Below are 26,314 nucleotides of genomic sequence, written 5' to 3'. Positions count from 1 at the left end.
GGGGCATTGTTTCAGTCGTTTTTCATGGCTCAGGTTTTTCGAAAGATCATTTCAAAACCGACCTCAGAAAATCTTAATAATAGAAATAATAATAATAAAAAAAAAAACGAGTTTCAAAAGGGCATTTTCTTTGATAGAGGGCAAACTTCCTAGTGCTTTAGCACCACCTAGTGTCTATGTGTGCACGCCCCTGCTATAATGAGTACTATACTCAATATAATCAAAGCTACAATCAACACTACAGACAATAATACAGTCAGTAAAAGAAGAACAACTTTTTTTTAACTACTTTTCTTACTACTGATACTGGAAGTATAACAGTATGTACTGCACTATTCAATGTAATCAATAATACAATTAGTACTATAGTCAATACTAAAGTCAGCACTGCATTGAAACAATACTACTGGAAGTACACAAGCATGTACTACAGTTATTATAACCAGTACTACAATCAGTACTATAGTCAATACACATTTACCATGCAGATATTACAATTTATGACTTAATGTAATAGATGAATGTAATTGTTCGATGTATAATTTAGTGGTTATGGCTGTAATTGGGTATGAAGTAAAACACATTTAATCATTTTCTTTCTTCCTATAGTCAAGAAGCATTAACAATCTTCCAGATTTCAGTTTATCTTCTGATTTAATACCACTCCAAATGTTTATTAAGTGAGCAAATAAATATGTTTATGTACATATGACAATATACACAGTCACATGTGCCTAAACACATTTATTTAATAAAATTAGTACTCATAATAATAAATAATAATCGAACTTTATTGATCTCACATTGGAGAAATGTACATCTTCATCTAACCCATCCTATTGGGGAGCAGTGGGCTGCCATTGTGCGGCGCCCGGGGAGCAGTGTGTGGTTAAGGGTTTTGCTCAGTGACCCAGAGTGGCGGTCTGTGGGGATCGAATCTGGTACTTGCAACCTTCTTAGGGCACAAGCGCACTGCTCTAACCCACGAAGCCAACACTGCCCACAGCGCCCCCAAGAGTGTTCCACAAAAAATTATAAACAGCCATCTAGAGTGACTTGTTAACTGCCATTCTTCCATCCAATAGCATTTTAGGAAAACCAGTTTGTCTTTTTTTTATCCGTCTCGTTCCTAGTCATCGATTTAATGCTACAATGGTGATGATTGATTATTTACCTCCTCTTCACGATCAATTTAGTATGTTTGACTTGAGTGACAATATTCTGCAACTCCAATCAACTCAATAGGTGTCTACAAACAGCTGCTGGTGCCATTGTTTTTTGATCTGATCAACAATCATTAACAATGTCTCTTAGATGCCAAAATCAATTTGTAGACTTTGAAGCTTTTCTGAAAGTGTTTGTTTGTGGTGATGCAAATTGCTCATTTTCTTCACATCATTCTCTAAATAGGCTGCTATCTTTCTTCTATTCAAATGAACATTGCATTTCTACCAAAATATGTTGCATTGCATGTTATTAATTGCAGCATTTTTCCCTTGCTGATATGTTTTTTCTTCAGCTTTAAAGCTTATTTATTCCCTTTTTTATTCATACATTTTTTATGCTATGTCTAATATCTTCTTAATATCTGTTTTAGCCACTGTCATGCATAGAATTTTTCTATTCTATTCTATATTGTCCCCACCCATTGACATCTCTTGCGACCCCAGTAGGGATAAGAGTGTCGAAAAAGGATGGATGGATTGATTCTATATTCTATACTACCAATTTAATCTTTAATAATCACCTTTATCCTTGACGAGTGTCTCCAGCTCCTCATACAGGCCTTCGTGCCATCGTGCCACGTCCAGGTGGAAGGAGAAGTCGCAGCACGCCCTCTGCTCTGCCACCTCCTTCCACTGATCAAATGCTGACATTAAGCCAACGCCTGGTTCCACCAGCACATGGTCGACTGCAGACAAAGACATAAATGAGGCCAACAATTCAGAATAACTAGTAGTATTCATAGATTATTGATGTTCTCTGACTGATGGTGGTGGTTCCTCCAGCCAGGGCAGCTCTGGTTCCCTGGTAGAAGTCATCACATGGGTTCAGGCCTTTCTGTGGAGTATGCAGGTTAGTGTTTGCGTCGATTCCTCCAGGGATTACCAGCTGACCGTATGCATCCAGTGTCTTCACACCAGGTGGGACAATCAGGTTCTCGCCAATCTGTCTGTCAGCAAACAGGAAATTACATCATTTTAGAGGTGATCATGATTACACCTAGTGGTCAGCTGTTGGAGGGAGTGAATACTTACCTGATGGTACCATCCTCGATGTAGACATCGGCATAGAAAGACTGGTCGTCATTGACAATCTTTCCTCCTTTGATGATGAGACGGTCGCCCTGGAAACAAAGAGAGAAAGGCTGATGGGTAAATTAAGAATAGGAGGAGGTTTCACCAAATTAGGACCTACTTTAAGTTGTCAGTAACAGGACAACTCATGAACAGTGCAACAGTTGACCCCATTCAACTAAAAAGGGACAACAATGAATCCTGGAGACAGGTTTAGGTCTGGAGTTCTGCTTTCCTCTAAAACAAGCTCATAGTTTCCAGCATATTGGGGTGACGCAAGGAACTGGTTACTGGTCATATTTCTTTAATATTGTATCTAAAGACGGGGTCAGATCCAATCAGGATTCAATCCAGGACCAAAGAATGTAATCTGGAGTTCTCCTCAGATCAAGAGAACCTGGGGACTCTGCAGCATCTTGGTCACTAAGCTTCATGTGACTTTATTTCCAAGCTCAGATGTCTCATCAGATGAGAATCTGATTTCCATGGTGTCTATGGGAAAACCCACCTGGAATGTGCTCCCCTTTCTATCATGCAGGGAATCACAAAGAGGCTTTGTTTTAGTTCTTTAACATGTCAGATGCTGATTTTACCTTTCCAGGCAGGTTATATGAAGCTAAAAAAATAAAGCTAAACATGACATTTCTGCAACCAGACAGTTGTAAGGAAAAGCAGCTTTCAGTGCAGGATGCTACAACATCCCACTCCCCCTGAACGCAGCGCGCTGCAGACAGCAGAGACCCCTCACAATGCTTTCGGAACCGAACTGAGCAAAGCAGAGGCAGAGTGAGCTAATGGGCTCAGCAGCTGTAGACGCCCTCATTAAACAGTTCGGTTGGTTCTCCTGCTTTGCAGCCTGGCTGTCTCCTCCCTGCAGCTCCCTGCCAGACAGGCGGAGCTTCAGCATCACCGGCCCGGCCAGCCGGAGCTCCCGCTAAGACCGGTGCTCAGGTCGGTTCTATTAGAACCTACCGCGGGTCTCTTCTTGGCCTGAAAGGACATCCTGAGGGATCTGGATCGGTCCTGATCAGCTGATCAATTGCTGCACTCACGCAAACACACAGCTATTGTTGTTCTAGCCGCTTATGACGTCATGCTCCCGTTAATACACACGGAACACGCTTCCGCTGAGGTACTTCAAAGTAAAGGCATCAGATTTTTGTACTGTTGGGAAAAAAAAAAAAAAAAAAAAAAATATATATATATATATATATATTATATATAGGGTGACCATATATATTTATTTTTTTTCCAACAGAACTCTGTTATCACATCTCCCCCATTTCCTTCTTGTTCCAGTAGCCCATTTTACATCAATGGTAATGGCAAACCAACCAGACATTGCGGTGGTGGACAAAATGCAACCACATTCTTAAAATGAAAAAGCATTTATTTGAAATATGGTAACGATTCGCTTCCATAGAAAAGACGTTGTGGTTTACATAGCAATACCTAGTGACTGCAACATCAGGAAGAAGGAACATGGGAAACTAGAGAAATACCAGGGGCTCAGGGAAGAGCTGGAAGGTCAAGGCATCAGTGGTGCCCGTGGTCACTGGGGCCCTGGTTACAACAATTTCCTGAAAATACATCTGACATATCGGTCCAGAAAAGTGCAGTTCTAGGAAGAGCAAAATACTGTGCAGAACCCTTAAGCTGCCAGGACCCAAAACTTGGAGGAAAAGGGGGAAAGTATATATATATATATATATATATATATATATATATATATATATATATATATATATATATGTATTTACAACTGAGGCCAATTAGGAGTTGCTAGTTGACCCAAAATGTCATGTTTTTGGAAAGTGGGAGGAAGCTGGAGTACCTGGAGAGAATCCAAACATGCACGGAGAGAACAGGTGCTAAGATGCTGGATGTGGACATGCTATATGTGCACTTTCTTTTTTATCTGTGCATGCTGCTCTACCCTGTTGTCAGGTCCTATTTACTAGTTACAGTACCACTTTTTATTGACTTTGCTCATGTTCTACTGCTCTGTTGTTTTAGTCTGCCCATTTTGTCAATAGTGTATATTCTGACCAAAATGGGCAGACTAAACCAATAGGACAGTATTGCTATGAGACGAGAGCAAATGACGCATAATTAACTTATTAAATATTAAATAAATAAGTGGTACCCAGTAAACAGAAGCTGAATAAAGGTAGAATTATTGGGTTATTGCACAGGGGTTGATCCTAACACTTTGAATCAGAGTCAGCTGTTTATTAGGGTGATGGCTTTTGAGCAGAATCTGTTCCTGAACCTGTTGGTGCTCAAGAGAGACAGTGGAATGGGTTGTTACCTTGGTGAGATGGGTTTATAACAATGTTTCCAGGCTGTGGAATGGTATAAGAAGGACAGCTTGGCAAATATTAGATCTTCAGTCTTGACTTTGTCCTTTTTAGTTGTAGATTTAAACCAGACTAGGAGGGATGAGCAGAAGGTGGTCTGGAAGATAGCTGTGTGGTGCTGGATAATTGTAATGCTTACAGTTTCCATGATGAAAAGAGAGTGGTAAATTTGGATAAATGACTTCCTATACCCTTCTGCTGGTCTGTAGGTAGCTTTACATAGAACCAAAAATCAAATGAGATGAATGTGAGTAAAATTTTCAACTAAGCATCAAGCACTGGCGAGTGAGGCTGGCCAAATTACAGAGGAAATACAAGTCATCTAATTCAGCACAGACTTGCTTTAATCACTTTATTAGCAGTGAGGACATTTTTAAATGTTCAAAAAAGGTGATTCAGCTTAAAAAATGTAAAGAAACATCAATGTAAAATATGGAAACTAGATCAAAAGAGCCTCATTATTATTTCTAAATGTACAAATCTCTTTTAAATACGTGCATTTAACAGAATCATCTTCAAATCATGGTATATTTATAATCATTTTAATTTTGAGATGACAAATAAAGACCACACATGCATATAACACTGATATAAACAACCAGTAGTCATTTTAAGAGAAAAGCAACCCTGTTTACTTATCCTGAACTTTGATTTTGTCCACTTGGAATGAATCTATTCTAATATCAGCTGCCTTCACTTCTTATCTTTTTAAACAGGCATAGTCTGATGCGTCTTTGTAATGCACTCCAGTGCTTGACAAAGCCATGGCTCAAGTAAAAAATAAATTAATAATGGATAAAAACCTCGCTAATGCAGCTTGTAAAGTTGATTCTATGTAATGTAATGCTATCTGCTGCTATCCTAACAACATGGAGAATTTCTGGGTCATTTCCATTTCCGTCCTTTTGGGAACTACCTATTTCAGCTTGCTGACTTCACTTCCCAAATGCCTCCTGTTTCCATGGTAACAGATGTTGGGAACTTGATGAGCCCCTGAGTGGGCTGATGTTAAGGCATAAAATAGGAAATCACATTCCAGCTGCCTGATGGGATTTCATCCTTTGACTTTTTTAATCTCTACCGCTGTGATTTTTAAGGTGACCAATCTGCCCTGAAACTCAAGGTTTTTATGATGTTCACAACTAAGACGACGATAGAAACATCTACTCCTTATGATGGGACATTTATCCAGTTCTACTGAAGGGTTTGATAATCTAATAAAGGGGAGAATATTCTAAAATAACACATTGTTTAGGCTGTTTTAACTTACATTTCCTCTTTGGTTGGAGTTCATCTACAGCAGGCCAATGGTCCAAAGCAAAACAGCGGTTTTACCAACCTCTTAAGTGGTCTAGTCAAAGTCCGGATTTAGGATACTCTAGGATGACCTTCAGTAGGCATTTTTGACAACCCTGTCATATTTGATATTAAACTTGTTGAATAATGGGAGACAATTATATATGTGAAAGAAAAGTAAAACCAACAAAGATCTCTCAGAGGGTAAATAATTTTTCATAATGCTGCATGACTAAAAGCTTTCTGCACACAGAGCTAAAGTAGGACAAATCATATAGGTTCAAAAGATCCAATAGTCTAAATTATAAATTTTTATAAATCAGATGGATTTGGCAATAAACTCCTAGTACTGTCTATGTGGGGATCTGTTGGTGGAGTGTATTTTTTCTATAAATAAAAACAGGTAAAAATGAGAAACATGAACCTCTTTCTTGCCGTAGGTGTGTCCAGATGGAAAGACTACAGTCTGCCCTCCTCCTGCTGCAGCTCCTCGTTGGCCTTCCGTTTGGGTCCGAGCACCTCCACGTCGCTGCATTTGAGGACTGAACGACTCAAAGTTCAGAGTTTTGTTCTCAAAAGCTCCTTCCACGCTACAGAACATCCCTCCGAACTTCATTCGAGGACGCGGAGAGTCGGAACCGAGCCGAGAAAGGATTGAAGAGCAGTCATCTTCCTGACAAAACCTCTTCTCAGACATGCTGGAATAAGTGAGTTACTCGGAGGAGAGCAGGAGGATGAGGAGCTAAGGCTTATGACACTGGCATAAACTGAGAGGGGGAAGAAGAGAGGGAGCCTTGACCCAAAAGGAATCCAGAGAAGAAAAGAACAATCGAATATAAGGAGAGGGAGACACTAATTAAAGCCTGAGAGAAAACACATTTCTGGATCTGTTTGAACAACCAGCTGAAGTTCTGAGTTTCTAATTTTGTGTGTGTGTGTGTATTTTTTTTAAACAACCTTGACTCCATAACTTTTCTGATAAAAGAAGATGACAAATGATGTTTTTTTTTGGTTGAAAAAGGTTGACTAAGATCATGTGACCTCTACTGTTTCGGCTTCAGTAAGCAGGAAGATTTAAAACACACACTCACCCAGACACACACACACACACATTGTGTCCTGCTATCTCCATAGTGACTTTCCACTGACTTCCATTAATTTCTCATTCATTTGTAACCTAAACTCTATTCACATTTTAATCCTAAACCTATCCCCCAACCCAAGTAGAGAAATTTTTCTTAAAGGGACCATTTGACTGGTCCCCATAAGAACCTTTAAGTCCCCACTAAGTAGCAAATCCACCTTACTGTCCCCACAGATAACAAATACTTAGCCACACCCTAATTTACTGCACAGAAACACACACTTGCGTGTCAAGGCAACCATTTGTTGACTTACTGATGTGAGACACTGTAAAACACAGTGTTCGTAATACATAGTGGCAGGCTCTTGTGAAGCTGCCAGACCTCAGAAACACAGAAAACACTCAGCTACTGACCTCACAGAGGCAGAAAAACAGAGCCAGAAAGAGGGTCAGTGCTTATTCCTTCTGATGCGGAGATGTTTCTATAGCCTGAACTGGAGCTCTTCTTCTGTCAGCTCTCATTAAATCACACACAATGACCAAGTTCTAACTGCTGCACGTTTAAAACGACCTTCCCGGATCACTGTGGCGTGCTCACTTTGGCTGTTAATGGTTGTGATGATTTTAGGATCCTTCTGCAGTTAGTTCTCTGGGCGGGTCTTTAGAAGTTATCTATCTAGAAGACAGGACCCACTATCTCTGCACAAGCAGAACATGATTCATCTTTGTGTCCTTTAATAAACAATTGTTAAGGTGCCATTGATATAATCACTGAAACCACTAATGAAAGTGGTGTTTATTGTATCGTGAGTACTGTGGCTTGATTTTGGAGAAGCCCCACAAAAAATAGTTTGAACTGAAATTGTTTGGAGCAGCATCTCCCTACAGAACCTTGAATTTTAAGTGATTAGTTGTTGTTTTTTTCTCAGAGCCCATCATACTACTGGCTTACTGTATCAATGGATTCCATGTTTTAAGTTGTTTTTTTCACCCACCTTGCTTCTCCCTTCATGGAGAGAACCTTGTTGTGGACAACTCTGTTTATTTTATCTTTATATTCGACATTTGTGTTTGGAGACTGCAAGTGTGACCATGCAATACCCTCTGAGATAATGAGAAGAAGGTTCATGATACAAATCAAGAGAAGCTGTCACAACTCATGGAAAAGGTACAGACCCATCATTCCATCATAATGGGAAATTCTAGATTCAATCCTAACCAAGTGGACAAATTAGCAGTCCTTACCAGGGTGCAGCCAAGCAGGAAACATGCTAACCAAGATTTGGTTACCTGCTGCAACACCAGACTAACATGCGTAGCTTTCTTCTACTCAGAGCCAACAATGGCTGTGATAGTGCAGATCTCAACGTGCAAGAATCTCAGAGGCGCTGTGAAGGAATTAAATTGTTGTTAGTATGAGACTTTATTGTCTTCAGTGGGAATATAAACAACCTTTTGAAAACAAAGTATTTCCCCAAATCAGCAAACACTCCTGTGACACTACTGTTACCAGCATCAGCATAAGCACCCCCCCCCCCCCCCCACACACACACACACCATGTCTCAGTATGTTACCGTGAACATTGCAGACAATAAAACACTGGTTTTGTTGTATGCCAATTACAAAGAGGTCTAAAATTCAGTCCTTCCTCCCTCCAGGATCACAACCTGGATCTCTTTCAGCCTGTTAATATAGGGCCTCCTATGCTGCAGGCAGCATAGTCTTTTACAACTGCCTGCTTCTCATCCCAGAACTGCATACCTCTTGTCTCTCAGTAATCCCTCATGCCTACTGTTTAAAGAGACTATGGACCATGCCCTGTTTATCATAACACTTCAGGTTACGAATAGCAACAAAGGCTGAAAGTAGAGGTTTGCTTTGGGTCCAAAAGGCATTGGCGCCAGGGTCCTAAGGAGCTGTGCAGATCAGCTGTGTGACATCTTGGGATTTATGTTCAACATCATCCTGATGCTAAGATCAGTGCAACAGTTGTGGAAGACCTCCTGTATCATAAGGGTGCTGGACACCTGGACCTCTGAGGCTCCGGACTTCTGCATGTTCTCCGCATCTGGGACACTCTGTGCGCCACCCGCTACATTTTGTTGGCAGCCCACAGGCTGGATCCTACCTCGTTCTCTGGGCACGATATGATCTGTTAAACCAGATTTTCCTGCGATAGACGCCGTAGCAACTGCTTCTCCAATTAGCTGGTTTTATATAAATGCTTTTTGAATAATCATTCCGTAAAAATTCAAAAAATATCCACTGGACTTGGTTTCCAAGATTTGAAGACGTTTCGCCACCTCTCCAGGAAGCTTTCTCAATTCAAATGTCTGGATCCGCAGTGAGTTTGAGTCTTATATAGACAAAGCGTTGTATGGCTTGGAAACATGCAAATGGTAACCAATGAATGGGTCGTTTGGTTCCGTCGTTAGCCTGTAATATCTGAAACCTGTCTATGATTCTGAGGGTCGGTCGTTAAAGGGGGGGGATTGCCGTTAAGGCGGGGATTGTCTCCTGTAATACCTTAAGAGTTGGTCGTTAAGGAGGTATTGTTCACCGGCTGGAGCGGGTAGGTCCCTCGTTCCTCTGTGATGGGGTGGGGGGTTTGGTGATATCTGGAAGGGATCATGTCTATGATTGAATTGTATGTTTATGGCAGCTGGAATCTGAGTCCACCACCTCTGTTTAAAGTTGTTTTTTCTCTCTTCACATAGATGGCTTCCTTCACGCCCCTCTCAAACCACCTATTTTCTTTATCCAGGATGTGAACATTCTGGTCCTCAAAAGAATGTCCTTTGTCCACAAGGTGTACAGGTAGGTGTACTGCGGAGTCCTGGATGACTGAGAACCTTCATCAGCATTTTTGAATAATCCCACTGTCCGTCTCACCTTGAATACTGGGTCCTCTTTTCTAAATTTGTTACACTAACAAGATGATCCATTTGAAGCACATCATGTTGACTGGCATTGGAGCTACAGGACAGTTGCATGTGGGGCTAGCGATGGTTGTGTTTTTGGAGGCAGGATGAGGTGGTAAATGTTGAGTAAATCCCCCTGCAAATTTACCACCACACTTTAGACTGGTGCCTGCAGACCCACCTTATCAACTGGAGAAAAACAAAGCATCCGATCGTGGATTTCGGCAGTACACACCCACCTCATTTACAGTGGTGAAAATCCAAGGGACTGATTTAAAGAAGAATGGACTCTTTTTAAGTATATGCGTGTTCACTGGAACTATAAACTGGACTGGAGTAAATGATTAACAGGGACAGTAAAAGCAGACTCACCTGTTGAAGAGACAAATACCTGTTTTACAGAAGGGATACCTCTATAAATGTTTTAGTTTGTGATGTGATCAGCCATCTTCTGTGGTGTGGTATGTTGGAGCAGCAAATTATTTGGAGAACCAGCTCTATTCTAAGATGCACCCTGGACAGAGTGAAATTGGTAAGAGAGATAAGGACTAAGAAAAAAATAAATCACTGATGGACAATATCTTCTACATCACACATGAAGCTGAGCTATATCCTTTCATCCATACTGCCATTACTTTTAAGATCACTGCTCCCAAAAGATCAAATGTGTATTTACTAGTAAGGTGTTGGTACCACACATTGAGTCTATGATATCTTGTTTTAGTTAAATAAATTGTTGTATGGATTTATTAGGATGGGCCAGAACCAGGCCTGACCAACTCTGCTCCGAGGTTCTGTTTATATTGTTGGCCAAACAATAAGTACACACCAACCTTCATGTAGATATTTTACAGTTATAGATGAATGAAATCTGAACTCTTTCTGTCTGTTTTCCATCATTAATAACAGAACACAAACACTTAAGATTTCATGTCCAACATTTTATTCTCAGTGATGACTTCAGACTTTTACAGACTCACAGCAAAGGGTAGAAAAATAGAATCTGGGGTAATAAAAGTCTGGAATCAGGATCCTGACGCTGGGGCTGAAGATGATAATGATCTACACAGAGGTTGTGCTCTTTCTACTCTTAAACTGATGATGACAACAAGCTTCAAACTAAAGCTGATCTGAAGGATGACTTTAATTAGAAAAAATAAAAAAAGTGACTTAGAAGTACAAAATATTCAGTGATTTCTGTATTTAAATGTCTATGTCTCAGGTTTGCGTGATTATCTCCAGTAGCAGAATAAAAACTTCATCTCTTAATAAATTCGTCTAACTCTGTAAAGGTATCATCCACCATCAATTTTGGGAGTGAAACCAAAATACGCTTTTTTCCCACGAGGTAAACACTGTTTGGATTTTAAAAGTTCCCATTTAAAGTTCTGCTTGTAATCACAGAGGAGGTTGGATCCACCTCCAGCACCTGGCGAAGAAGCTGAACTGTAACTTTCTTCTCTGGCAATGAGTTTTTGCTTCCATATGGCCACATTTCTATCCATGTTGGGATACACATGCATGTCACGTTCATGCACGCATTTCTGCAAAGATTTCAGGGATCATATATGACATCACAAACTCTCTCTTATGTCTGCATATAGTGTACTCAGGGGATATTGATGTCTTCTCCCCTAATGGACAAAGCTGGGACAAGTCAAGGAATCAGGTTCCAAATACACTGAAAGATTCCTACTGTTTGAATTTTCCTTCTTCAGCAGACCTCTGTGAATGTGGTGAAGACGATTCCGATGTCAGTGTGTAGTTCTGAGACGAACCACTCCATCCTCTCTACCACTTGTCAATCAGGGTTAAGGAGTTGGGGGGTGGGTGGGGGTTAGGAGGTGTTGCCTGACTTCAGCAGTCTTTGGGTAAAAGACAGGGTACACCCCGGAGGGGTCACCAGTTAATAAAAGGGCAACACAGGGAGACGCAACATTGCGTGCGCACACGCTCACACCTAACGGCAGTTTAGTGAACTTAGACAAACCCCTATTGGTTTCAATTCTCCCTTAGTAATACAAGGTTCTCTGCAGTCCACGGGTGTCACTGGACCAATCAGGACTCACATCATCACAGCTTTGCTTTTCAAATCTCTTAAACGGAACAGTTTAAGCTAAACCCTGGCCATCTTCCTGTCATTCCAAGTATCACCGGCCTAAGCTCAGGTTTCCTTTATCACCTCAGAAACCACTCTTCATCTCTGAGGCAGTACCGAAACTGACCGTAACAAAGCAGCGGTCAGCTGACGGCAGGAAGAGTAGAGTTGTGCTTTGTTGCCGCTGGTTTCAGGCCTGCAAAATCCTGCGGTGCTGCTGTGGTTCCATTTCAGACTGACCCCACGCTGCTGAGTGTTCACCTGGTGGTCTCTGGTGGACTGGACAAAGAGACAAAAAACCCCAAAAAGGTCAAAATATTTGCTATGAAAAGGTAAAACAGCAAGACAAAACATCTAGGTGAAACATGGCTACCAAAAGCTAAAAAACTTTCTTAATTTTCTTGAATTATTCCTATAATGAAATATGATTAGGATGATGGCCTTGTCCTTTGTTCTATTCCTGTTGAAATCTTTATTTTGGGGTCTGTTCATGGGTTTTTTAATGTTAGCTTTTATTTCTATAAACTGAATAAAACTGAATTAAATCACACATAAATTATTATGTGATGAACAGGTTTATTTTGAGAGGAAAATATTTCATTCATAAACTTCTCGATATTTTTGTTTCATATTGAATTATTTATTTTTTATAAAAAATATTTTGCATTTACAGTATTTTAGTCTTAATATCAGATTGATCAGTTGTCTTTGATCACAGTGATTTTAAGTGAGGTATATCCTTTATTGAAAAGTTGTCTCCAAATTGACTTCATGTCTCAGCCCTTTTTTTTAAATTAGTTGTCATTGATAGCTGCTTATAGTTGGGTCAGTGATCTGTTCAACCTAACCGGCTGGGTCCAGATTCATCTCAAAGAATGGAATCCTGGCTGTCTGGATTCAACAAGGGTAAAATGGTTCCCCCCACCAGCTATCAGATTTATGTGCTGAGACTTTCCTCTAACACACAATTGGGGGTGAAATCTGAGAAATAAAAATTAGTCAGCTCCAGTTTGGGTAAACTCTGGATACCAGATTAGATGTTCCCTATAATCCCTGCAATCACATTAACTCCTGGAACATCTCCAGATTACCTTAAACTGCACATGCCTAATATGCGACTCACCTGCTGCATTCAAGACCAGAGGATGAAGGCCAAAGAGAAGAATAGAAATAGAAACAGAAACTGGAAAAAAGGAAAGAATCAGTAGAGCTGATAGTGGGAAGGAGTTGGTTCTGTATGGGGTTATATTACTGTACACATTAATGCTTTTTACCTTCTCCTCGAGTTCTTTGATCTGTCGTTTCTGTGCTTCTATACATTCCTCCAGCTCCTTGTTCCTCTGTTTAATACAAACATATTATTGTCATCATCTCCTTCATCATCATCCTTTTTCGTGTTCCCTGTGTTGTAGCTTCGTTCCAAAGCCGTTTATAAACATCATCACAGAACACACAGGTGCTGAGTTTCAGAGTTTGGTAGTGACTAGTTGCATGAGAAATTTTTGATAAAAAGAATATATTTTTAGGAGTAGTTTTATTGCAGCCTACTTTTAGCTCTTGAGTAGCCTATAAAGTTGGCTACCCACCACTGCTTGGCTGCATATTTTATTCATCTACTGTGTCCTACCCTGTTTTGAATTTAGGAATATATAGCTAACTTTTTGGCTTCAAGCTAAACAGAGCATCATTCTTTCATCTGCACAATATTGCAAAAAAATTAGAGATATCTTATTCAGGGGTAATGAATGCTGAGAAACTAGTCCATGCATTTGTTACTTCAAGGTGGGTCTACTGGAATTAAACGGTTCAGCTGATCCAAAATCCTGCAGCCAGAGTTCTGATGAAAAAAAGAAAAAAGGGAACATATTTCTCTTATTCTACCTTCTCTCCAAAATTTAAAAATTTTATCATAATTTTAGATCCTCCTTCTAACATGTAAAGCCTTGAATGGCCAAGCTCAATCTTATATCAGGGACCTGATTGCTCTTTATGTTCCTAACTGAGCACTTTGTTCTCAATCTGCAGGTTTACTAGTGGTTCCTAGAATTTTTAAAAGTAGAATAGGAGGCAGATCTATTATCAGGCTGCTCTCCTATTGAACCAACTACCATTTTTTTTCCATGAGGCAAACACCCTGTCTACTTTTAAGACAATGCTTAAAACATTTTCTTTTTTGATAAAGCTTATAGTTAGAGTGCTCAGATTATCCTGAGCTATCTTTATAGTTAAGTTGCTATAGGCTTAGACTGCTGGAGGACATGGGGACCACTTTTCATCATTTTTGCTTCATTGCTTTTTGTTTAAAATGTGCAGGACAGTGGTCCTTAAGGACTAAATGCTGACATCTGTATAATATATCACGGATGCTAGAAATCAAAGCTTCTCAGCAGTTTTTATGCCCAAAAGGTTTGGGTAAAAAAACTGCACACAGTTGTCCACAGTTGGGAATTTACTTAAAGTTGGTTTTCAGATGTTACCCAGCTTTGTCTAAAGGAGGTTTTACAGTAAAATGGAGATTTCATTAAATCTTTTGGTTTCCAGAGGCAGCTTTTTACTCATGGGCATAGATAGATCATTCCAACTGGATTAAACTGGATTTGTTAAGGATTATTAACCAGACTGTGACATTTTCAAATATAACTGTTATTAAGCTAGATGTTCACCTGTTGTGTGAGCTGAAGTAGTTCCATCCTTTCTCTGAGGATCTGTGCATCTCTTTCTCTTAGCTCACACATCACACATCGTTTCCACTGATCCATGGCTTTCCTCAACTCGTCTTTCTCGTCTTCTGTCAAAATGTCAGACAACCGACTCCCTCCTTTCATTAGTCCCGGAGTCCTGGAAGCATCCTCCTGCTGCAGAGCCTCGAACAACATGGCCTCAAGCTCCAAGATCCTCTGAATCATACAAAGACCATGAAAAATCTTTCAGATAGTTTGGGTCTTTGAGGTAAAACCTTTATCTTAACAAACAGTGTGGTGGTTTTCAATGGTCAAAAATCAGGACACCTTCAGTCGATCATCTGATTGCCCCAGGACGGGAGAAGAAGCGTTTATTTTATAGATCAAATTGACATGCTGTCCTCAGTACACGTAACACAGCGCTGAACATTTCAACAGAACACATCTAGCTTTTTCTCAACTCCTCATTCAAATCTGGGCGTTTATATAGTTTCAACATTGCACTGTGTGGATGTATGTGCACGACTGGACGCTCTGATAACATTTCCTGGAAGTTCTTGGCTTGTGACCGGATTGCGTGCGAGTGGGCCTTTGAGTGGGCCTAATGATTTTGTTTTTCAAGACTTGTACTCGGCTTATCGCCTGTGAACACATTGTTACTGCCAATAAGTATGTGGCTTCAAGCCTGTGAACACTTGTCATTGCCAAAATGTGTACGTGGCTCCCAGACTGCTTGCTCTGTGTTCTCAATTATTGTGAGCTTAGGGTCACGATGACCCGAGGCAACACAATTCGCTTCTACAACAGCTTTTCCCCCAGAGATGTGAAAACAATCACCTCTCTCTGAAGTCAAACATTCTGCCCAACTTTCCATCCAGGTAACTCGCACATTTACAACCTCCAGTCATAAACACTCAGCTTCACACACACATCAACACACAAATGTGATGCACTAAAATGTATTTAAAAGAACATTTGTTTTAGATTAGCTTGATAGTAAAAACATAAAACCGTTTTAATGAAATACATTTAAATGTATTGTTAGAAGAATTTCGTAAATCAGTAGTTAAAATTCTGGTAATGTTAATAGCAATAAATAGATCATTAGTAAACAAAGATTTGCTCTAAAAAAGGTTTATATAACTTCAAAACCATATTGTCATGATCTTGGCCCTGATGACTGGTTTAATGGTTCATTCCATTCACCTGCTTTGCTCCGCCCAATTTCTAATCACTGTTCATCTTATCCATCTGCTTCTGCCTCTGTTTAAGCTGCTTGCTCCCAGTCATCAGTGCCTGTTAGAGCCTTCAGCGAAAGTTTTCTCTTGTTTTTCGGATTGCCTGGTCCTCACCACTTCTGCCCTCTGACCTTTGATCCTGCCTACTACTGTTTCAGATTTATATGCCTGATCTGTCTTCAGACCGATCAGGTATATAAGATTCAAATCCTGTCGGTTTCTCCCTGTGGACTTAACCTGGAACTCTCTGGGCAGCATTCACCTGTTGCTAGCCATCCAGCTGGATTCTACTCCTTCTGGGCACAGACTGAACTCTAAAACCAGGTTAGGGACTCACACGCTCTTAATCACCCTCCGTCAGATTTACGTGTTCACTAACCTGACTTTTCCCTCTACAGAGATTCCAACCTTATACACCTTTGTTGCTGAATTGCAGATCCTATGTACAATAATAAATGCTTTTGTGGATGACACAAATCTGTCTGCTTCAGATTCTGGGCCCTCAGTTCTGAGCCATGACACATATCCTGCACGGTGATAGGTTCTCTCTTACTCATCTTTTCCTCTTTTAGGCAGCACCACCAATAACCTGCCTGAGCAACACCAACTGCACTTTATATACGCACTATACTGCAGTTCTATACTCTTAACTTTGTGTTTTATATTTTTGAAATTTTTTAAGTTTTTCTTAGTATGCCAGTCTACTATGTGTGTACACTAAACTATGCCTTCTTGTTATATACGCTATATATGCTGTATGCGCCAGCATATATAGCTTCATATATAGCTTCATATATAGCGGTGTCACAGGTATGGCTTTGTTGGTGTAATCACTCGAACTGTGCATGCGCAAAAAGAACATTGTATGATTTCAGCACCGGCCTCTGGTGGTCATCTGGGATTCACAGAACCGTAGTTACATTTGTAAATTTCATTTCAAAGTGAGGATAAAGATTCTCGATCAGAAGATCATAAAGTAGATTGTTTTTCAGTGTAAATGTCTTTGTGTTGTATCTAAGAGCATCACAAAATGTGTTCAGACTGACCTTGTGGGCTTGATCCATCGACTGCTTTCTGTAGTCTAGCTCTTCATCCAGGTAACCTTTTTGTTTTCTGAAGAGATCCTGCGGAGAAGTCAGATAAACTAAGTTGGAGCTGAGTTCTGGAGAATCTGTGTTGGTTTCAATTCACAATGTCGGCTGCAATGATTTATTTATTAATGGCCTTAAAGTTCAAGTAAGTGAGGAAACAACTTAAATTTTCATGCTACAAACATTTCTGTAAAACCTGATGAAGAAACATGTCATAAATGATCCTGTTCTTGATCAACGTAAATAAAGGGTCCTTGTTACTGATGTTGTGGTCAGATCTAACGTTACGTAACTTGTTTATTTATACCTTTGTTAGGTTTTTACTACAAACATTAGTAAGAAATTATTAGAAAACTGGTGTCCAAGCACCCCCATTTACATTAAACCATGTATCTATCCTTTTATTCTGGCTCTAATGATCAGATCACAGTTCGATAGATGTAAAGCTTTATGTCATGAAGACTTGTTTCACATAAGCTACAGTTAAATAAATCCAACTGCTTCTACAATATTAAAGTTTTAACTGTCATAAGAAGTTCAGATTAAAGCTGTTATCTGCAGCACAACAGGGGATACATCACAGTCACTGTATCATAGCCTAGCAGAGACAATACGTCAGTGGAGGGCATCAGAAAAAAATCACCAATCACAACAATCATAACCATGAATTACACATGTATGCTATAAGCAATAACATAACAACCATGATGGATGTCAGGCAGAGGAGCTGCTTATTTCAACGGTTGCATTGATTGAAAACCTGTCAGCTATAACGATCAGATTCTCATTGTTAGGCATTGCACAAACTAAAATCTTGGTTAGCCTATGTCACCAAGGGTAATTGGAGCTCCATATTGGTTCAAACTGCAAATGTTTAATGATAATATGGAGGTTAGAGGAGGAACATCCAATGTCAGAATGTAATTGTTAAAGGACTTCACTATCTAGTCATCTAGTTCATTATGTCTGATGCACCATCATGGACCCCTCCATCCTAGAACAGATTTGTTTGTAGCAGTCGTTTGTATAAAGAATGGAGAGAAAACCTTTCTTGGAGAGGGCACCATCTGACATCATGTGACTGGATTGTGTTAAAAGTATGAGGAGAAGTCTACAAATAAAAAGCCTAGCACTTATTTTCCTGTAAGCAGGAACAGTGACAGTAGCACCTTCTACCTGTTTTCTTAACCTACATGTAAATTGCATTCAATCAATTTGCTTTGTACCTTCTCCATTACGGTAAATTTGACCCGCTGATCAAGAACCTTCCTCATTGTAAACATTTAGCCTAGATTGCCTGGCCTGTTCCTGGCATTGCATAAAGGAAACACTGGCTTTTCTGCTGAGTAGATTAAATAAATAATTTAGTTCTCAGTGGATTTCCAGGTTTCAAATTTAAGACAAAACCACCATTGTTAAATGCCTGAACGTTCTCCCTGTCCCAGATAGGCTAAATCTTCATCCAAGGGCGTAGGTTTGATTTTAACTTTGGTAGGGACACTATTGGTCAGGTGTCATTGGTGCTATGCGATATGCCCTTTTTTATGCTCGATGTGAGCATCCGTACTGATAAGAGGAATTCAATGTTAAAAGAGAAAAGCATAATTTTGCTACATTAATAAAAATTAAATAAAAANTGTAAGCAGGAACAGTGACAGTAGCACCTTCTACCTGTTTTCTTAACCTACATGTAAATTGCATTCAATCAATTTGCTTTGTACCTTCTCCATTAGGGTAAATTTGACCCGCTGATCAAGAACCTTCCTCATTCTAAACATTTAGCCGAGATTGCCTGGCCTGTTCCTGGCATTGCATAAAGAAAACACTGGCATTGCTGCAAAACCACCATCGTTAAATGGCTGAACGTTCTCCCTGTCCCAGGTAGGCTAAATCTTCATCCCCTCCCATGCAGCCCTCAGATCATTACTGTGAAACTTGTCTTTAATATTTTTCCTTCTTAATTATTTTATCTGATGTTCTCTTTGTCCTCCAAACTGTATGTTTCCTGTGCAGAGCATCCTCTTTTTGTTTATTCTTCTTATTAAATTTAAATATATCAGATGATATCGCCTCAGTTGTCTCATCCACATCAGTAGAGCCTTTAAAAAACGTGAATCTGTTCACTCAAAGGTTCCTTTAAGTCCACGAAAGTGCTTGAGATGGAGCCTACTTGTCCAATGTGATTACAGAGCTGTTCTGTCCCACACATACAGAAATCCAAACATGTGAACATATGATGGTGGCAATAGAAAAGTCTGGTGACAGGTAATTCGAGTTTTTTGGTTTATTTTTACCTTTTCATTTTCGATGTCCAGCATCTTCTGCTGCAGAGCTGACTTTGACACTTCAATGGACTCCAACCACTGGAAGATTAGAAAGTGAGATGTGTTTGTGAGATTGATTTGCACTGCAGGACTGTGGAGTGACCGCTGGCTCCATCTGCAGGACAAGATAAGATCTGCAACATTCAAGCAAGCTTCTTCCCATTCCTGTTTCAAGATGAAACCTATAGATGAATTTCAACTAACAGGTAGCATTGGTATCTTAGGCAGAAAAAAAAAAAAACAATTTTTAAGACTCAATAATCCATTTAATGTTTTCATTTTATGTCCATTATAAGGTATAGTTGTGAGGCTGAATGTGTATCTATTGTCTGATGTGTTAAGACCAAACAACTGAATGAATTGAAAGCCTATTCAGTTGGTTCATACCTTTTCAGCCAGAGTGAGCACCGTCCTGGCATGGATCACCACCACCTGCTCCTCATTGGTCAGATTCTGCAGGGAGAAAACATGTCAAAAGCAGGCAAGATCACCATGTTTCACTTAAGACTAGGACAGGGGTGGGCAATTCCATATCCTGAGGGCCGGTATCCTGCAACTTTTATATCCATCCTTGGTCCAACACGCCTGAATCAAATGGCTGAGTTATCTCCTCAGCATGAAAATTGATGGATGGATTAAACGTGTAAAACATTTCAAAAGGGAAGTTTCAAGGTTGGGCACATATTCCTTAGCACACACAGGGGGGAATGGATACACATACATGTACAAGATAAATTCAACATACACTTACGGCGTTATCCCCCAGAATGTCCAACTTCTTTAACAACTCACTGATGACAATGTCCTGTTGGAACAGAAGTTATTCCACAGGTAAGTTCATGAGCTGACAGGACTGTCCAGGAACAGGACCAGATTCATGCACATAAGAGGATAGATGTAGATTTCATAGAAAACAGGAAGGTTCCGGTAGATAGTCTATTTGGGATGTTTGCTGAGTCCGGGTTTTGGATGTGCGGTTACTCACCGTCACCCCCTCGGCCTCACAATAGATCTGAAGGGGGCTGAGACCTTCTGGGAAGATTAGATGTTTGAAGTTTAAACCAGGTGAGCGGCGCTCCCTCTCCTGTTTCATGGAAAAGGAGACAATGATTGAAAGATTTTTACTAATCGGACACCCCCTACCCACCCCCACCTTAGCCTCAAACCAAACCCATTGCTAAATAGTTTGTGAGGACAAGAAAAATGTTCACACTTTGCAACAACTGGACCTCACTTTGATTGCAATATAATAAAAATGGTTCTCACTCACATGGCCAAACAGGAATTCACGCACCCACACACCTTCAGACACACAATAATAAATGTATATGTTGATAATGAAGGAAGTGGAAATTTTTACCTCCAGCTCTAACATCCTGAACTCCAGCAGCTCATTTTGGTCTCTGATATCCTGAATGTCGTTTCTCAGACGCAGTTCTTCAAATTCCATCTGTTTTACCTGAGAGGTACCATCAAATCAGCACAAAACATTTAAATAGTTGTTCTGGCTTCAGTCCACATGTCCCACAACCTCTTACCTCCACAAAATTGATTTGAAATAGTAAAATATCAGTTCAACACAGTCAATATACCTTAAGCTGCGAAGACACAAGGGAAATGTTTTTGATTATCTAAATCTAAATTTTGTTGTAATTTTATCTGTACCCCACTCTAATCTAACCAGTGATGACAAAAAAAATATATATATATTTTTTATTAATAAATTAGAAAACAATTCCAAAGGATAAATAATGATAATCTAACTAAAATTAACATGAATATAGCTGAGAAATAAAAACTTTTAAATGTGGTTCAATAAGATCTCTGTCTTCAAAGAGCATGTTAGTGATGACTTAAGATGTGATAATCAAATAGATTTATGTTGTCTTAAAGAAAGCTGGATGCAGCAAGATGGTTATATTAAGAGGCAACTCCCCCCAGATGGTCTAATTTTTACTCACCCAGAAATCCTGGGTGAGGAGTAGGAACAATCTTTCAGTCTGATTTATTGATACGTCTAAAGCCATTTACTAGTGACACTTCTTTTATACATCTAACCTTTAAATTCCCACACTCAAATTTTTAGGAAATAATTGATATAAATTTAGATTTTTGCATGTAACCTTTTATCGCACACAAGGTTGTTGATTTAAATTTTTAGCTTAGCCTTCTCCATTCCAATCTGATTTAGTGTTAAATACTGAAAGCATTCCCTCTGATTTCCACCTCCATTTTATATACGATTTATTTATCTCTATTACAGGAATATGAACTACAGAGTTTTTAAGGCAGCTATGAGGAAATCTTTAGTTAAGAAACCTTCTTAACGATAACCCTATCAGGTTCCGTCATTCTGCTTCAATCTTTCTCTTTTCTCCCATAATGTAGTCCCTGTTAGTATGACCCTAACTTTGTGTTCTGTCTGTTGTTTCTTGTCATAGTAGCTGACTTTGGTCTCTTTCTGTGTGGCTGTGACACAACCCTGCGTCAAAATACTAGCTTTGCTGCGGTTATTCACACCTTTGATTTGAGATGTTGGAGTTTAGCCTGTTTTTCAATGCTTAGTTCTGTCCCCCTTCTATATATGATAGATGAATCTATTTTTTCTTAAAATAACTGCATTTGTTTTTGAATTAAGGATGTTAAACAGACATTTTTCTAATAGAACAAGACAATTTACATTTAAAATAAGAAAATACAATTGCATTGTCTTATTTCCAGTGCATTTTATCTAATTATCTTATTTTCAGATTAAAAATCCTCATTCCATTGGCAAACTATTACATTTACTACTCAAATTAAGGGTAAATACAAATTTCTAGATCGTTTATCCAGTGTATAGTTATGGGCTCAGCTTTAAATGTGACTTAACTTTACACTGGAAAAAGTATAACCTTGCTCAAACTAAAAAGAATGATGTCATGATATCACATCTAAAATATTTGACTTTACAAAATCTGAATTTAATTGCTTGTTATGACCTGATTATATTATGTTGATGTAAACAATAATACTGCACTTGACACAACTTAAAATCTTTGCTCTGTTCCAAATGATTTTCTAAACATTTCAGTTGATGAACCACACTAATATATTGACATTGGACCAATCTAATATACATACTTTTAACTAAATTAACAATAATTAATGTTTGTATAGAAATTGAAATATAACAAAATTAGATTTTTCTCATATCATTTGACTTTACTTCAAAAGTAATTTCCATTTCCCATCTTACAAACTCTATACACCCTGAACATTTGCCAGTCCATCACAGCACAATGCAACCATTCACACCTAAGGATAATTTACACAACCAACACATGCACAGGGAGAACATGCAAACTCAATGCAGAAAGATTCCAGGCCGGGATTCAAACCCACAACCTTCTTGCTGCAAAGCAGCAGTGCTAGCCACTGCACCACTTCACATTTGACTCAAACAAAAAAAAATAACTTGCAGGCCATGGATAAATATATGAATATTAAGAGAAATCAAAAACTTTGTTTTGGGTCCTTTCTACGTGTATTTAATTAAGGTTAAATCAAACTTGATGTCACAAAATCCAAAAAGAATGAGTTACACAATCAAATCAATAATTTTATCTAGTTTAGAGTGAAATGCATTAGTTTGAATGAACAGTTACATGTTACACTTTTTTCAGTTTATGTACTCTCTTTCTTCCCTTGTCTGCTCAACTTTTTCTTTCCTAGACAGACCACCTATGGAGCTAGCTTACCGTTATCACTTCTAACATAGAAAGTATTTATGGATCAGTGCTTCTATATTCCCTTGTCTGTCTTCTTCCATTTCATTGAACCAGGTGGATTAGGCTGAATGCTGCTCACATTGAGCCTCTTTCTGTTGGAGGCTTCTTCCTGTTAAAAGGAAGATTTTCCTCTCCATCATTGCTGCATGCATTCTCGGTGTGAAAGATTGCTGTAGAGCCAACAATACAATGCAAATTAATTTCTACATGCCATCCAGAAGGAGAGAATCTCGCAAAGCCAAAGACTCGTTGCAATCATCTGGTTTGCTTTTGATAGAAAACATTTTTTACCAATCCAACTGCATGATCTGCAAAGATATTAAACTATCTTTGTAAAGTCCCCTGATTATGACAAGGTTTGTGAAATGGTCCTATATAACCTGGATTCATTGGTCATTAGTTAGTCCCAAAACTTTCCCCTTGCTCCATCCTTGTGTTATATGATATAGCTATAGTCCATCTCTGTAATTTTTTCTTAACTTCCAAGCCAAACCAAGCTCTCCTTGAAAAATAACTATTAAAAAATTTAATAATCTGCTTACAGAAATAACAAAGCCTTTGTCCTGCTCTTCAAGCCCAGATAATTGGCATCATTCATGACTCAGCACAACAAAATGCTTACTTTCATACTGCAGTTGTTATCTCTCCTCTGTTAAACACTGTCTTGGTTCAGTAAACAATCTGAACCAACTTTTATGGCAAAGTTTGTTAGCACATCGTCTTTTAGAAGATCTTATAAAGTCCTACTAACAGGACTTTCAATAAACAGGGCAAATCAGTGCTTCACCTTCTCCACCAGCTCCTGGTTCCTCTGGTACAGCGCCTGCTTCTCCTCCACCCACTTCACGTCCTGAGAGCAGCAAACATACATGGAGAGATGGATTGAAGAAAAGCACAGCATAGATCAACAGACACCTTCCAGCAGGTTCCATTAGTCTTTTCACTAATCCCAGGATCTGCTGATATTATAAATAACATTTTCTACATTAATAAAACTAGAGTATAAATGTGATTTATTTTAACTACTATAATGATCTAAAGATGACAGTAAGCATGGAAACTTCCTGTACAAACAACCAACATAATTTCTTCCTATTCCTAAAGGAGAGGAAAGGATTAGAGTTTAAGGATGGACCTACTTATCATTATATCATTGTTTTTATAGTTTAAAATCAGTGTTTTATTATTCATTTCATAAATATAAAGACTTTCTGAGGGGTCCAATTTTAAACCAGTATAAAACACATTTTAGATGAGAAATGAATGTAAGGATGTCCGGGCCCTATCCCCATACAAACGGCTGAACCCCCCGACTCTCTGACTAATCTGTGCGTCTATCATGACCTTCATTTCTATCTGATTTACTGCAATTACCAATCCTTGATGTTTCAGCGCTGATTCCAGATCTGCCACTCTGCTCTGATATAGACTGATTTCATTCAGCAGCTGCTCTCTGGTCTGAAACACAAAAAAAAAAAAAAAAAAAACGTCACCCTGTGTGTGATCAGAGTCATTTAAGCAGTACACTGCTGCCTTGCTCAAAGGTCACCCCACCTTGATCTCCTTTTCAGCGTCATAGTTTCCTCCACACGTCTCAGCCAGCAAAGCATACGCTCTCTGCAGAGCCTGATACTCCTGAGTAAGCTGGCGGTAACGAAGCTCTGCTTCCTCTCGTACACAAGCCTGAAACCAGCATCGTTAAGCAGGAAAAAATCTGTTTAATGTTTGTTCACTGTGTATACGGTAATAAGGTAACAATGTCCTTATCTCCATGGGCGTTTCTAGAGAGGGGCAAACGGGGTCCAGTGCCCCTGTAAGATCATATCTTGGCCCCTGTTATGGCCCCTGTACCGAAGACATAATACTCAACGAAGTTGAAATGATGAAACAGACATGGTTAGTGATAGATCCTTTGGATCTATTTCTTTTTTTTAAAATTATTATTAAAAAAAAATGTTTATTTAAAAACAATAAGGTGATAGCTTCAGTGCCATTGATATATGACCCCAGTTTTCATCTGCTTAATGTTTTTTTTTCTAAACAAATAAGAAAAAAATACTCCTGAATTTCTCCGTTTTTCTTGAGTTCTAATTCAGATTTAATAGAAAACGGTTGTTTTAACTTAAATTAAGTAAAAAATATTTAAAACTCCTAAATTATGAATGTATATTGACCTAATAAGACAAGGAAATTTAATTAAACCTAATTAAATAGAAATTTCACTTCATGCAGCTATCTTCATATATTTGAATCCCTTGCCTGTTTTGTATTTCATGCCTTTCTGTTGCCCTTATGAAAACACACTGGCCCCCTCCTGGCCCCCTGGTACATTTTTTCTTGAACCACCGCTGCTTATCTCTGTTTTAAAGTCCTCAAGCTCTTGGTCTGAATCTCTCATATGGAGAGTTACCATCAGGACCTGAATTAATCAGGCTGATGTTCCTGAGGTCATTAAGAAGTTTGACTCAGATCTGATCTGATATGTGTTTAAGTTCTGTGTATTTACCTCATCAGGCTCTGTATCCGGGGTTCTGTCGGTGTGGAAGGACAAAGATGATCCATCAGAATCCATTGAAGTCTCTTCATCATAACCATAAAATGTCTCTATGACCTACAGACACAAACACACATGAGGCCGACACCTCATGTAACTAGGAAAAAAGGTATCTTTAGAAAGAGTCTTACTGAACACACTTTTTGAGTATAAAGTATTGTTAGTATTACAGAACCTAAAAGGTGGTTTCTGACTAATTTATAAACCTTGAGAAATGTTACTTACTGAAAAATGAGTTTTAAGAAAAAAAAATGCTCTAGACCCAGAAAGACAGTTACAATTCTGCTAAAATAAGACACTTTATATTACTTTGTATCTTCTGAGCTGAGCTGTAATGTTAAATAAACAGTAAACATTGTCACGGCAGTTGTTCTACTCTAAGTTATGTACATTGGCTTCTGTAGATAATTGTTTCATGAGGTTCATGGTGAAAACATTTACTATGGAATAGTGTTTTTCACGCCTGAATTTGGATTTCAGCAAATATATGTGGAACTCTTCTTATATTTATCTTTAAGAAACTGTGGTGGAATTAATTAGTTAATTCCTTTCCCACCAGAATGTAAGCTTTTATTGTGAAGACTGAATTAAAGCTTTTA

The 26,314-nt window shown here is 39.0% G+C and overlaps 2 protein-coding genes across 2 annotated transcripts in view; both read right to left on the bottom strand.

Annotated features, from left to right (window-relative positions):
- The window catches only part of dpysl4 (dihydropyrimidinase like 4), a 19,293-nt gene extending 15,883 nt beyond the window's left edge, over positions 1-3,410 (bottom strand). The window contains exons 1-4 of the mRNA XM_015377091.1: positions 3,270-3,410; positions 2,259-2,347; positions 1,989-2,173; positions 1,748-1,912 (exon numbers count right to left, since the gene is read on the bottom strand). Of these exons, the coding sequence (XP_015232577.1) occupies positions 1,748-1,912; positions 1,989-2,173; positions 2,259-2,347; positions 3,270-3,299 (469 nt within the window). The 5' untranslated portion in view covers positions 3,300-3,410. The remainder of the gene's footprint in view (positions 1-1,747; positions 1,913-1,988; positions 2,174-2,258; positions 2,348-3,269) is intronic.
- An 8,789-nt stretch (positions 3,411-12,199) lies between these two features.
- jakmip3 (Janus kinase and microtubule interacting protein 3) overlaps positions 12,200-26,314 on the bottom strand; it is a 29,265-nt gene continuing 15,150 nt past the window's right edge. The window contains exons 11-24 of the mRNA XM_015377046.1: positions 25,668-25,772; positions 24,716-24,844; positions 24,536-24,619; positions 23,949-24,011; positions 20,752-20,850; positions 20,377-20,475; positions 20,143-20,196; positions 19,779-19,844; positions 19,362-19,430; positions 17,023-17,100; positions 14,721-14,954; positions 13,332-13,397; positions 13,181-13,240; positions 12,200-12,336 (exon numbers count right to left, since the gene is read on the bottom strand). Of these exons, the coding sequence (XP_015232532.1) occupies positions 13,190-13,240; positions 13,332-13,397; positions 14,721-14,954; positions 17,023-17,100; positions 19,362-19,430; positions 19,779-19,844; positions 20,143-20,196; positions 20,377-20,475; positions 20,752-20,850; positions 23,949-24,011; positions 24,536-24,619; positions 24,716-24,844; positions 25,668-25,772 (1,197 nt within the window). The 3' untranslated portion in view covers positions 12,200-12,336; positions 13,181-13,189. The remainder of the gene's footprint in view (positions 12,337-13,180; positions 13,241-13,331; positions 13,398-14,720; positions 14,955-17,022; positions 17,101-19,361; positions 19,431-19,778; positions 19,845-20,142; positions 20,197-20,376; positions 20,476-20,751; positions 20,851-23,948; positions 24,012-24,535; positions 24,620-24,715; positions 24,845-25,667; positions 25,773-26,314) is intronic.

Source organism: Cyprinodon variegatus, unplaced genomic scaffold, assembly GCF_000732505.1.
Source record: "Cyprinodon variegatus isolate N-32 unplaced genomic scaffold, C_variegatus-1.0 Scaffold146, whole genome shotgun sequence".
Taxonomy (NCBI): domain Eukaryota; kingdom Metazoa; phylum Chordata; class Actinopteri; order Cyprinodontiformes; family Cyprinodontidae; genus Cyprinodon; species Cyprinodon variegatus.
The sequence above is the reverse complement of the archived record's forward strand: the minus strand, read 5'-3'. Positions and strand labels throughout refer to the sequence as shown.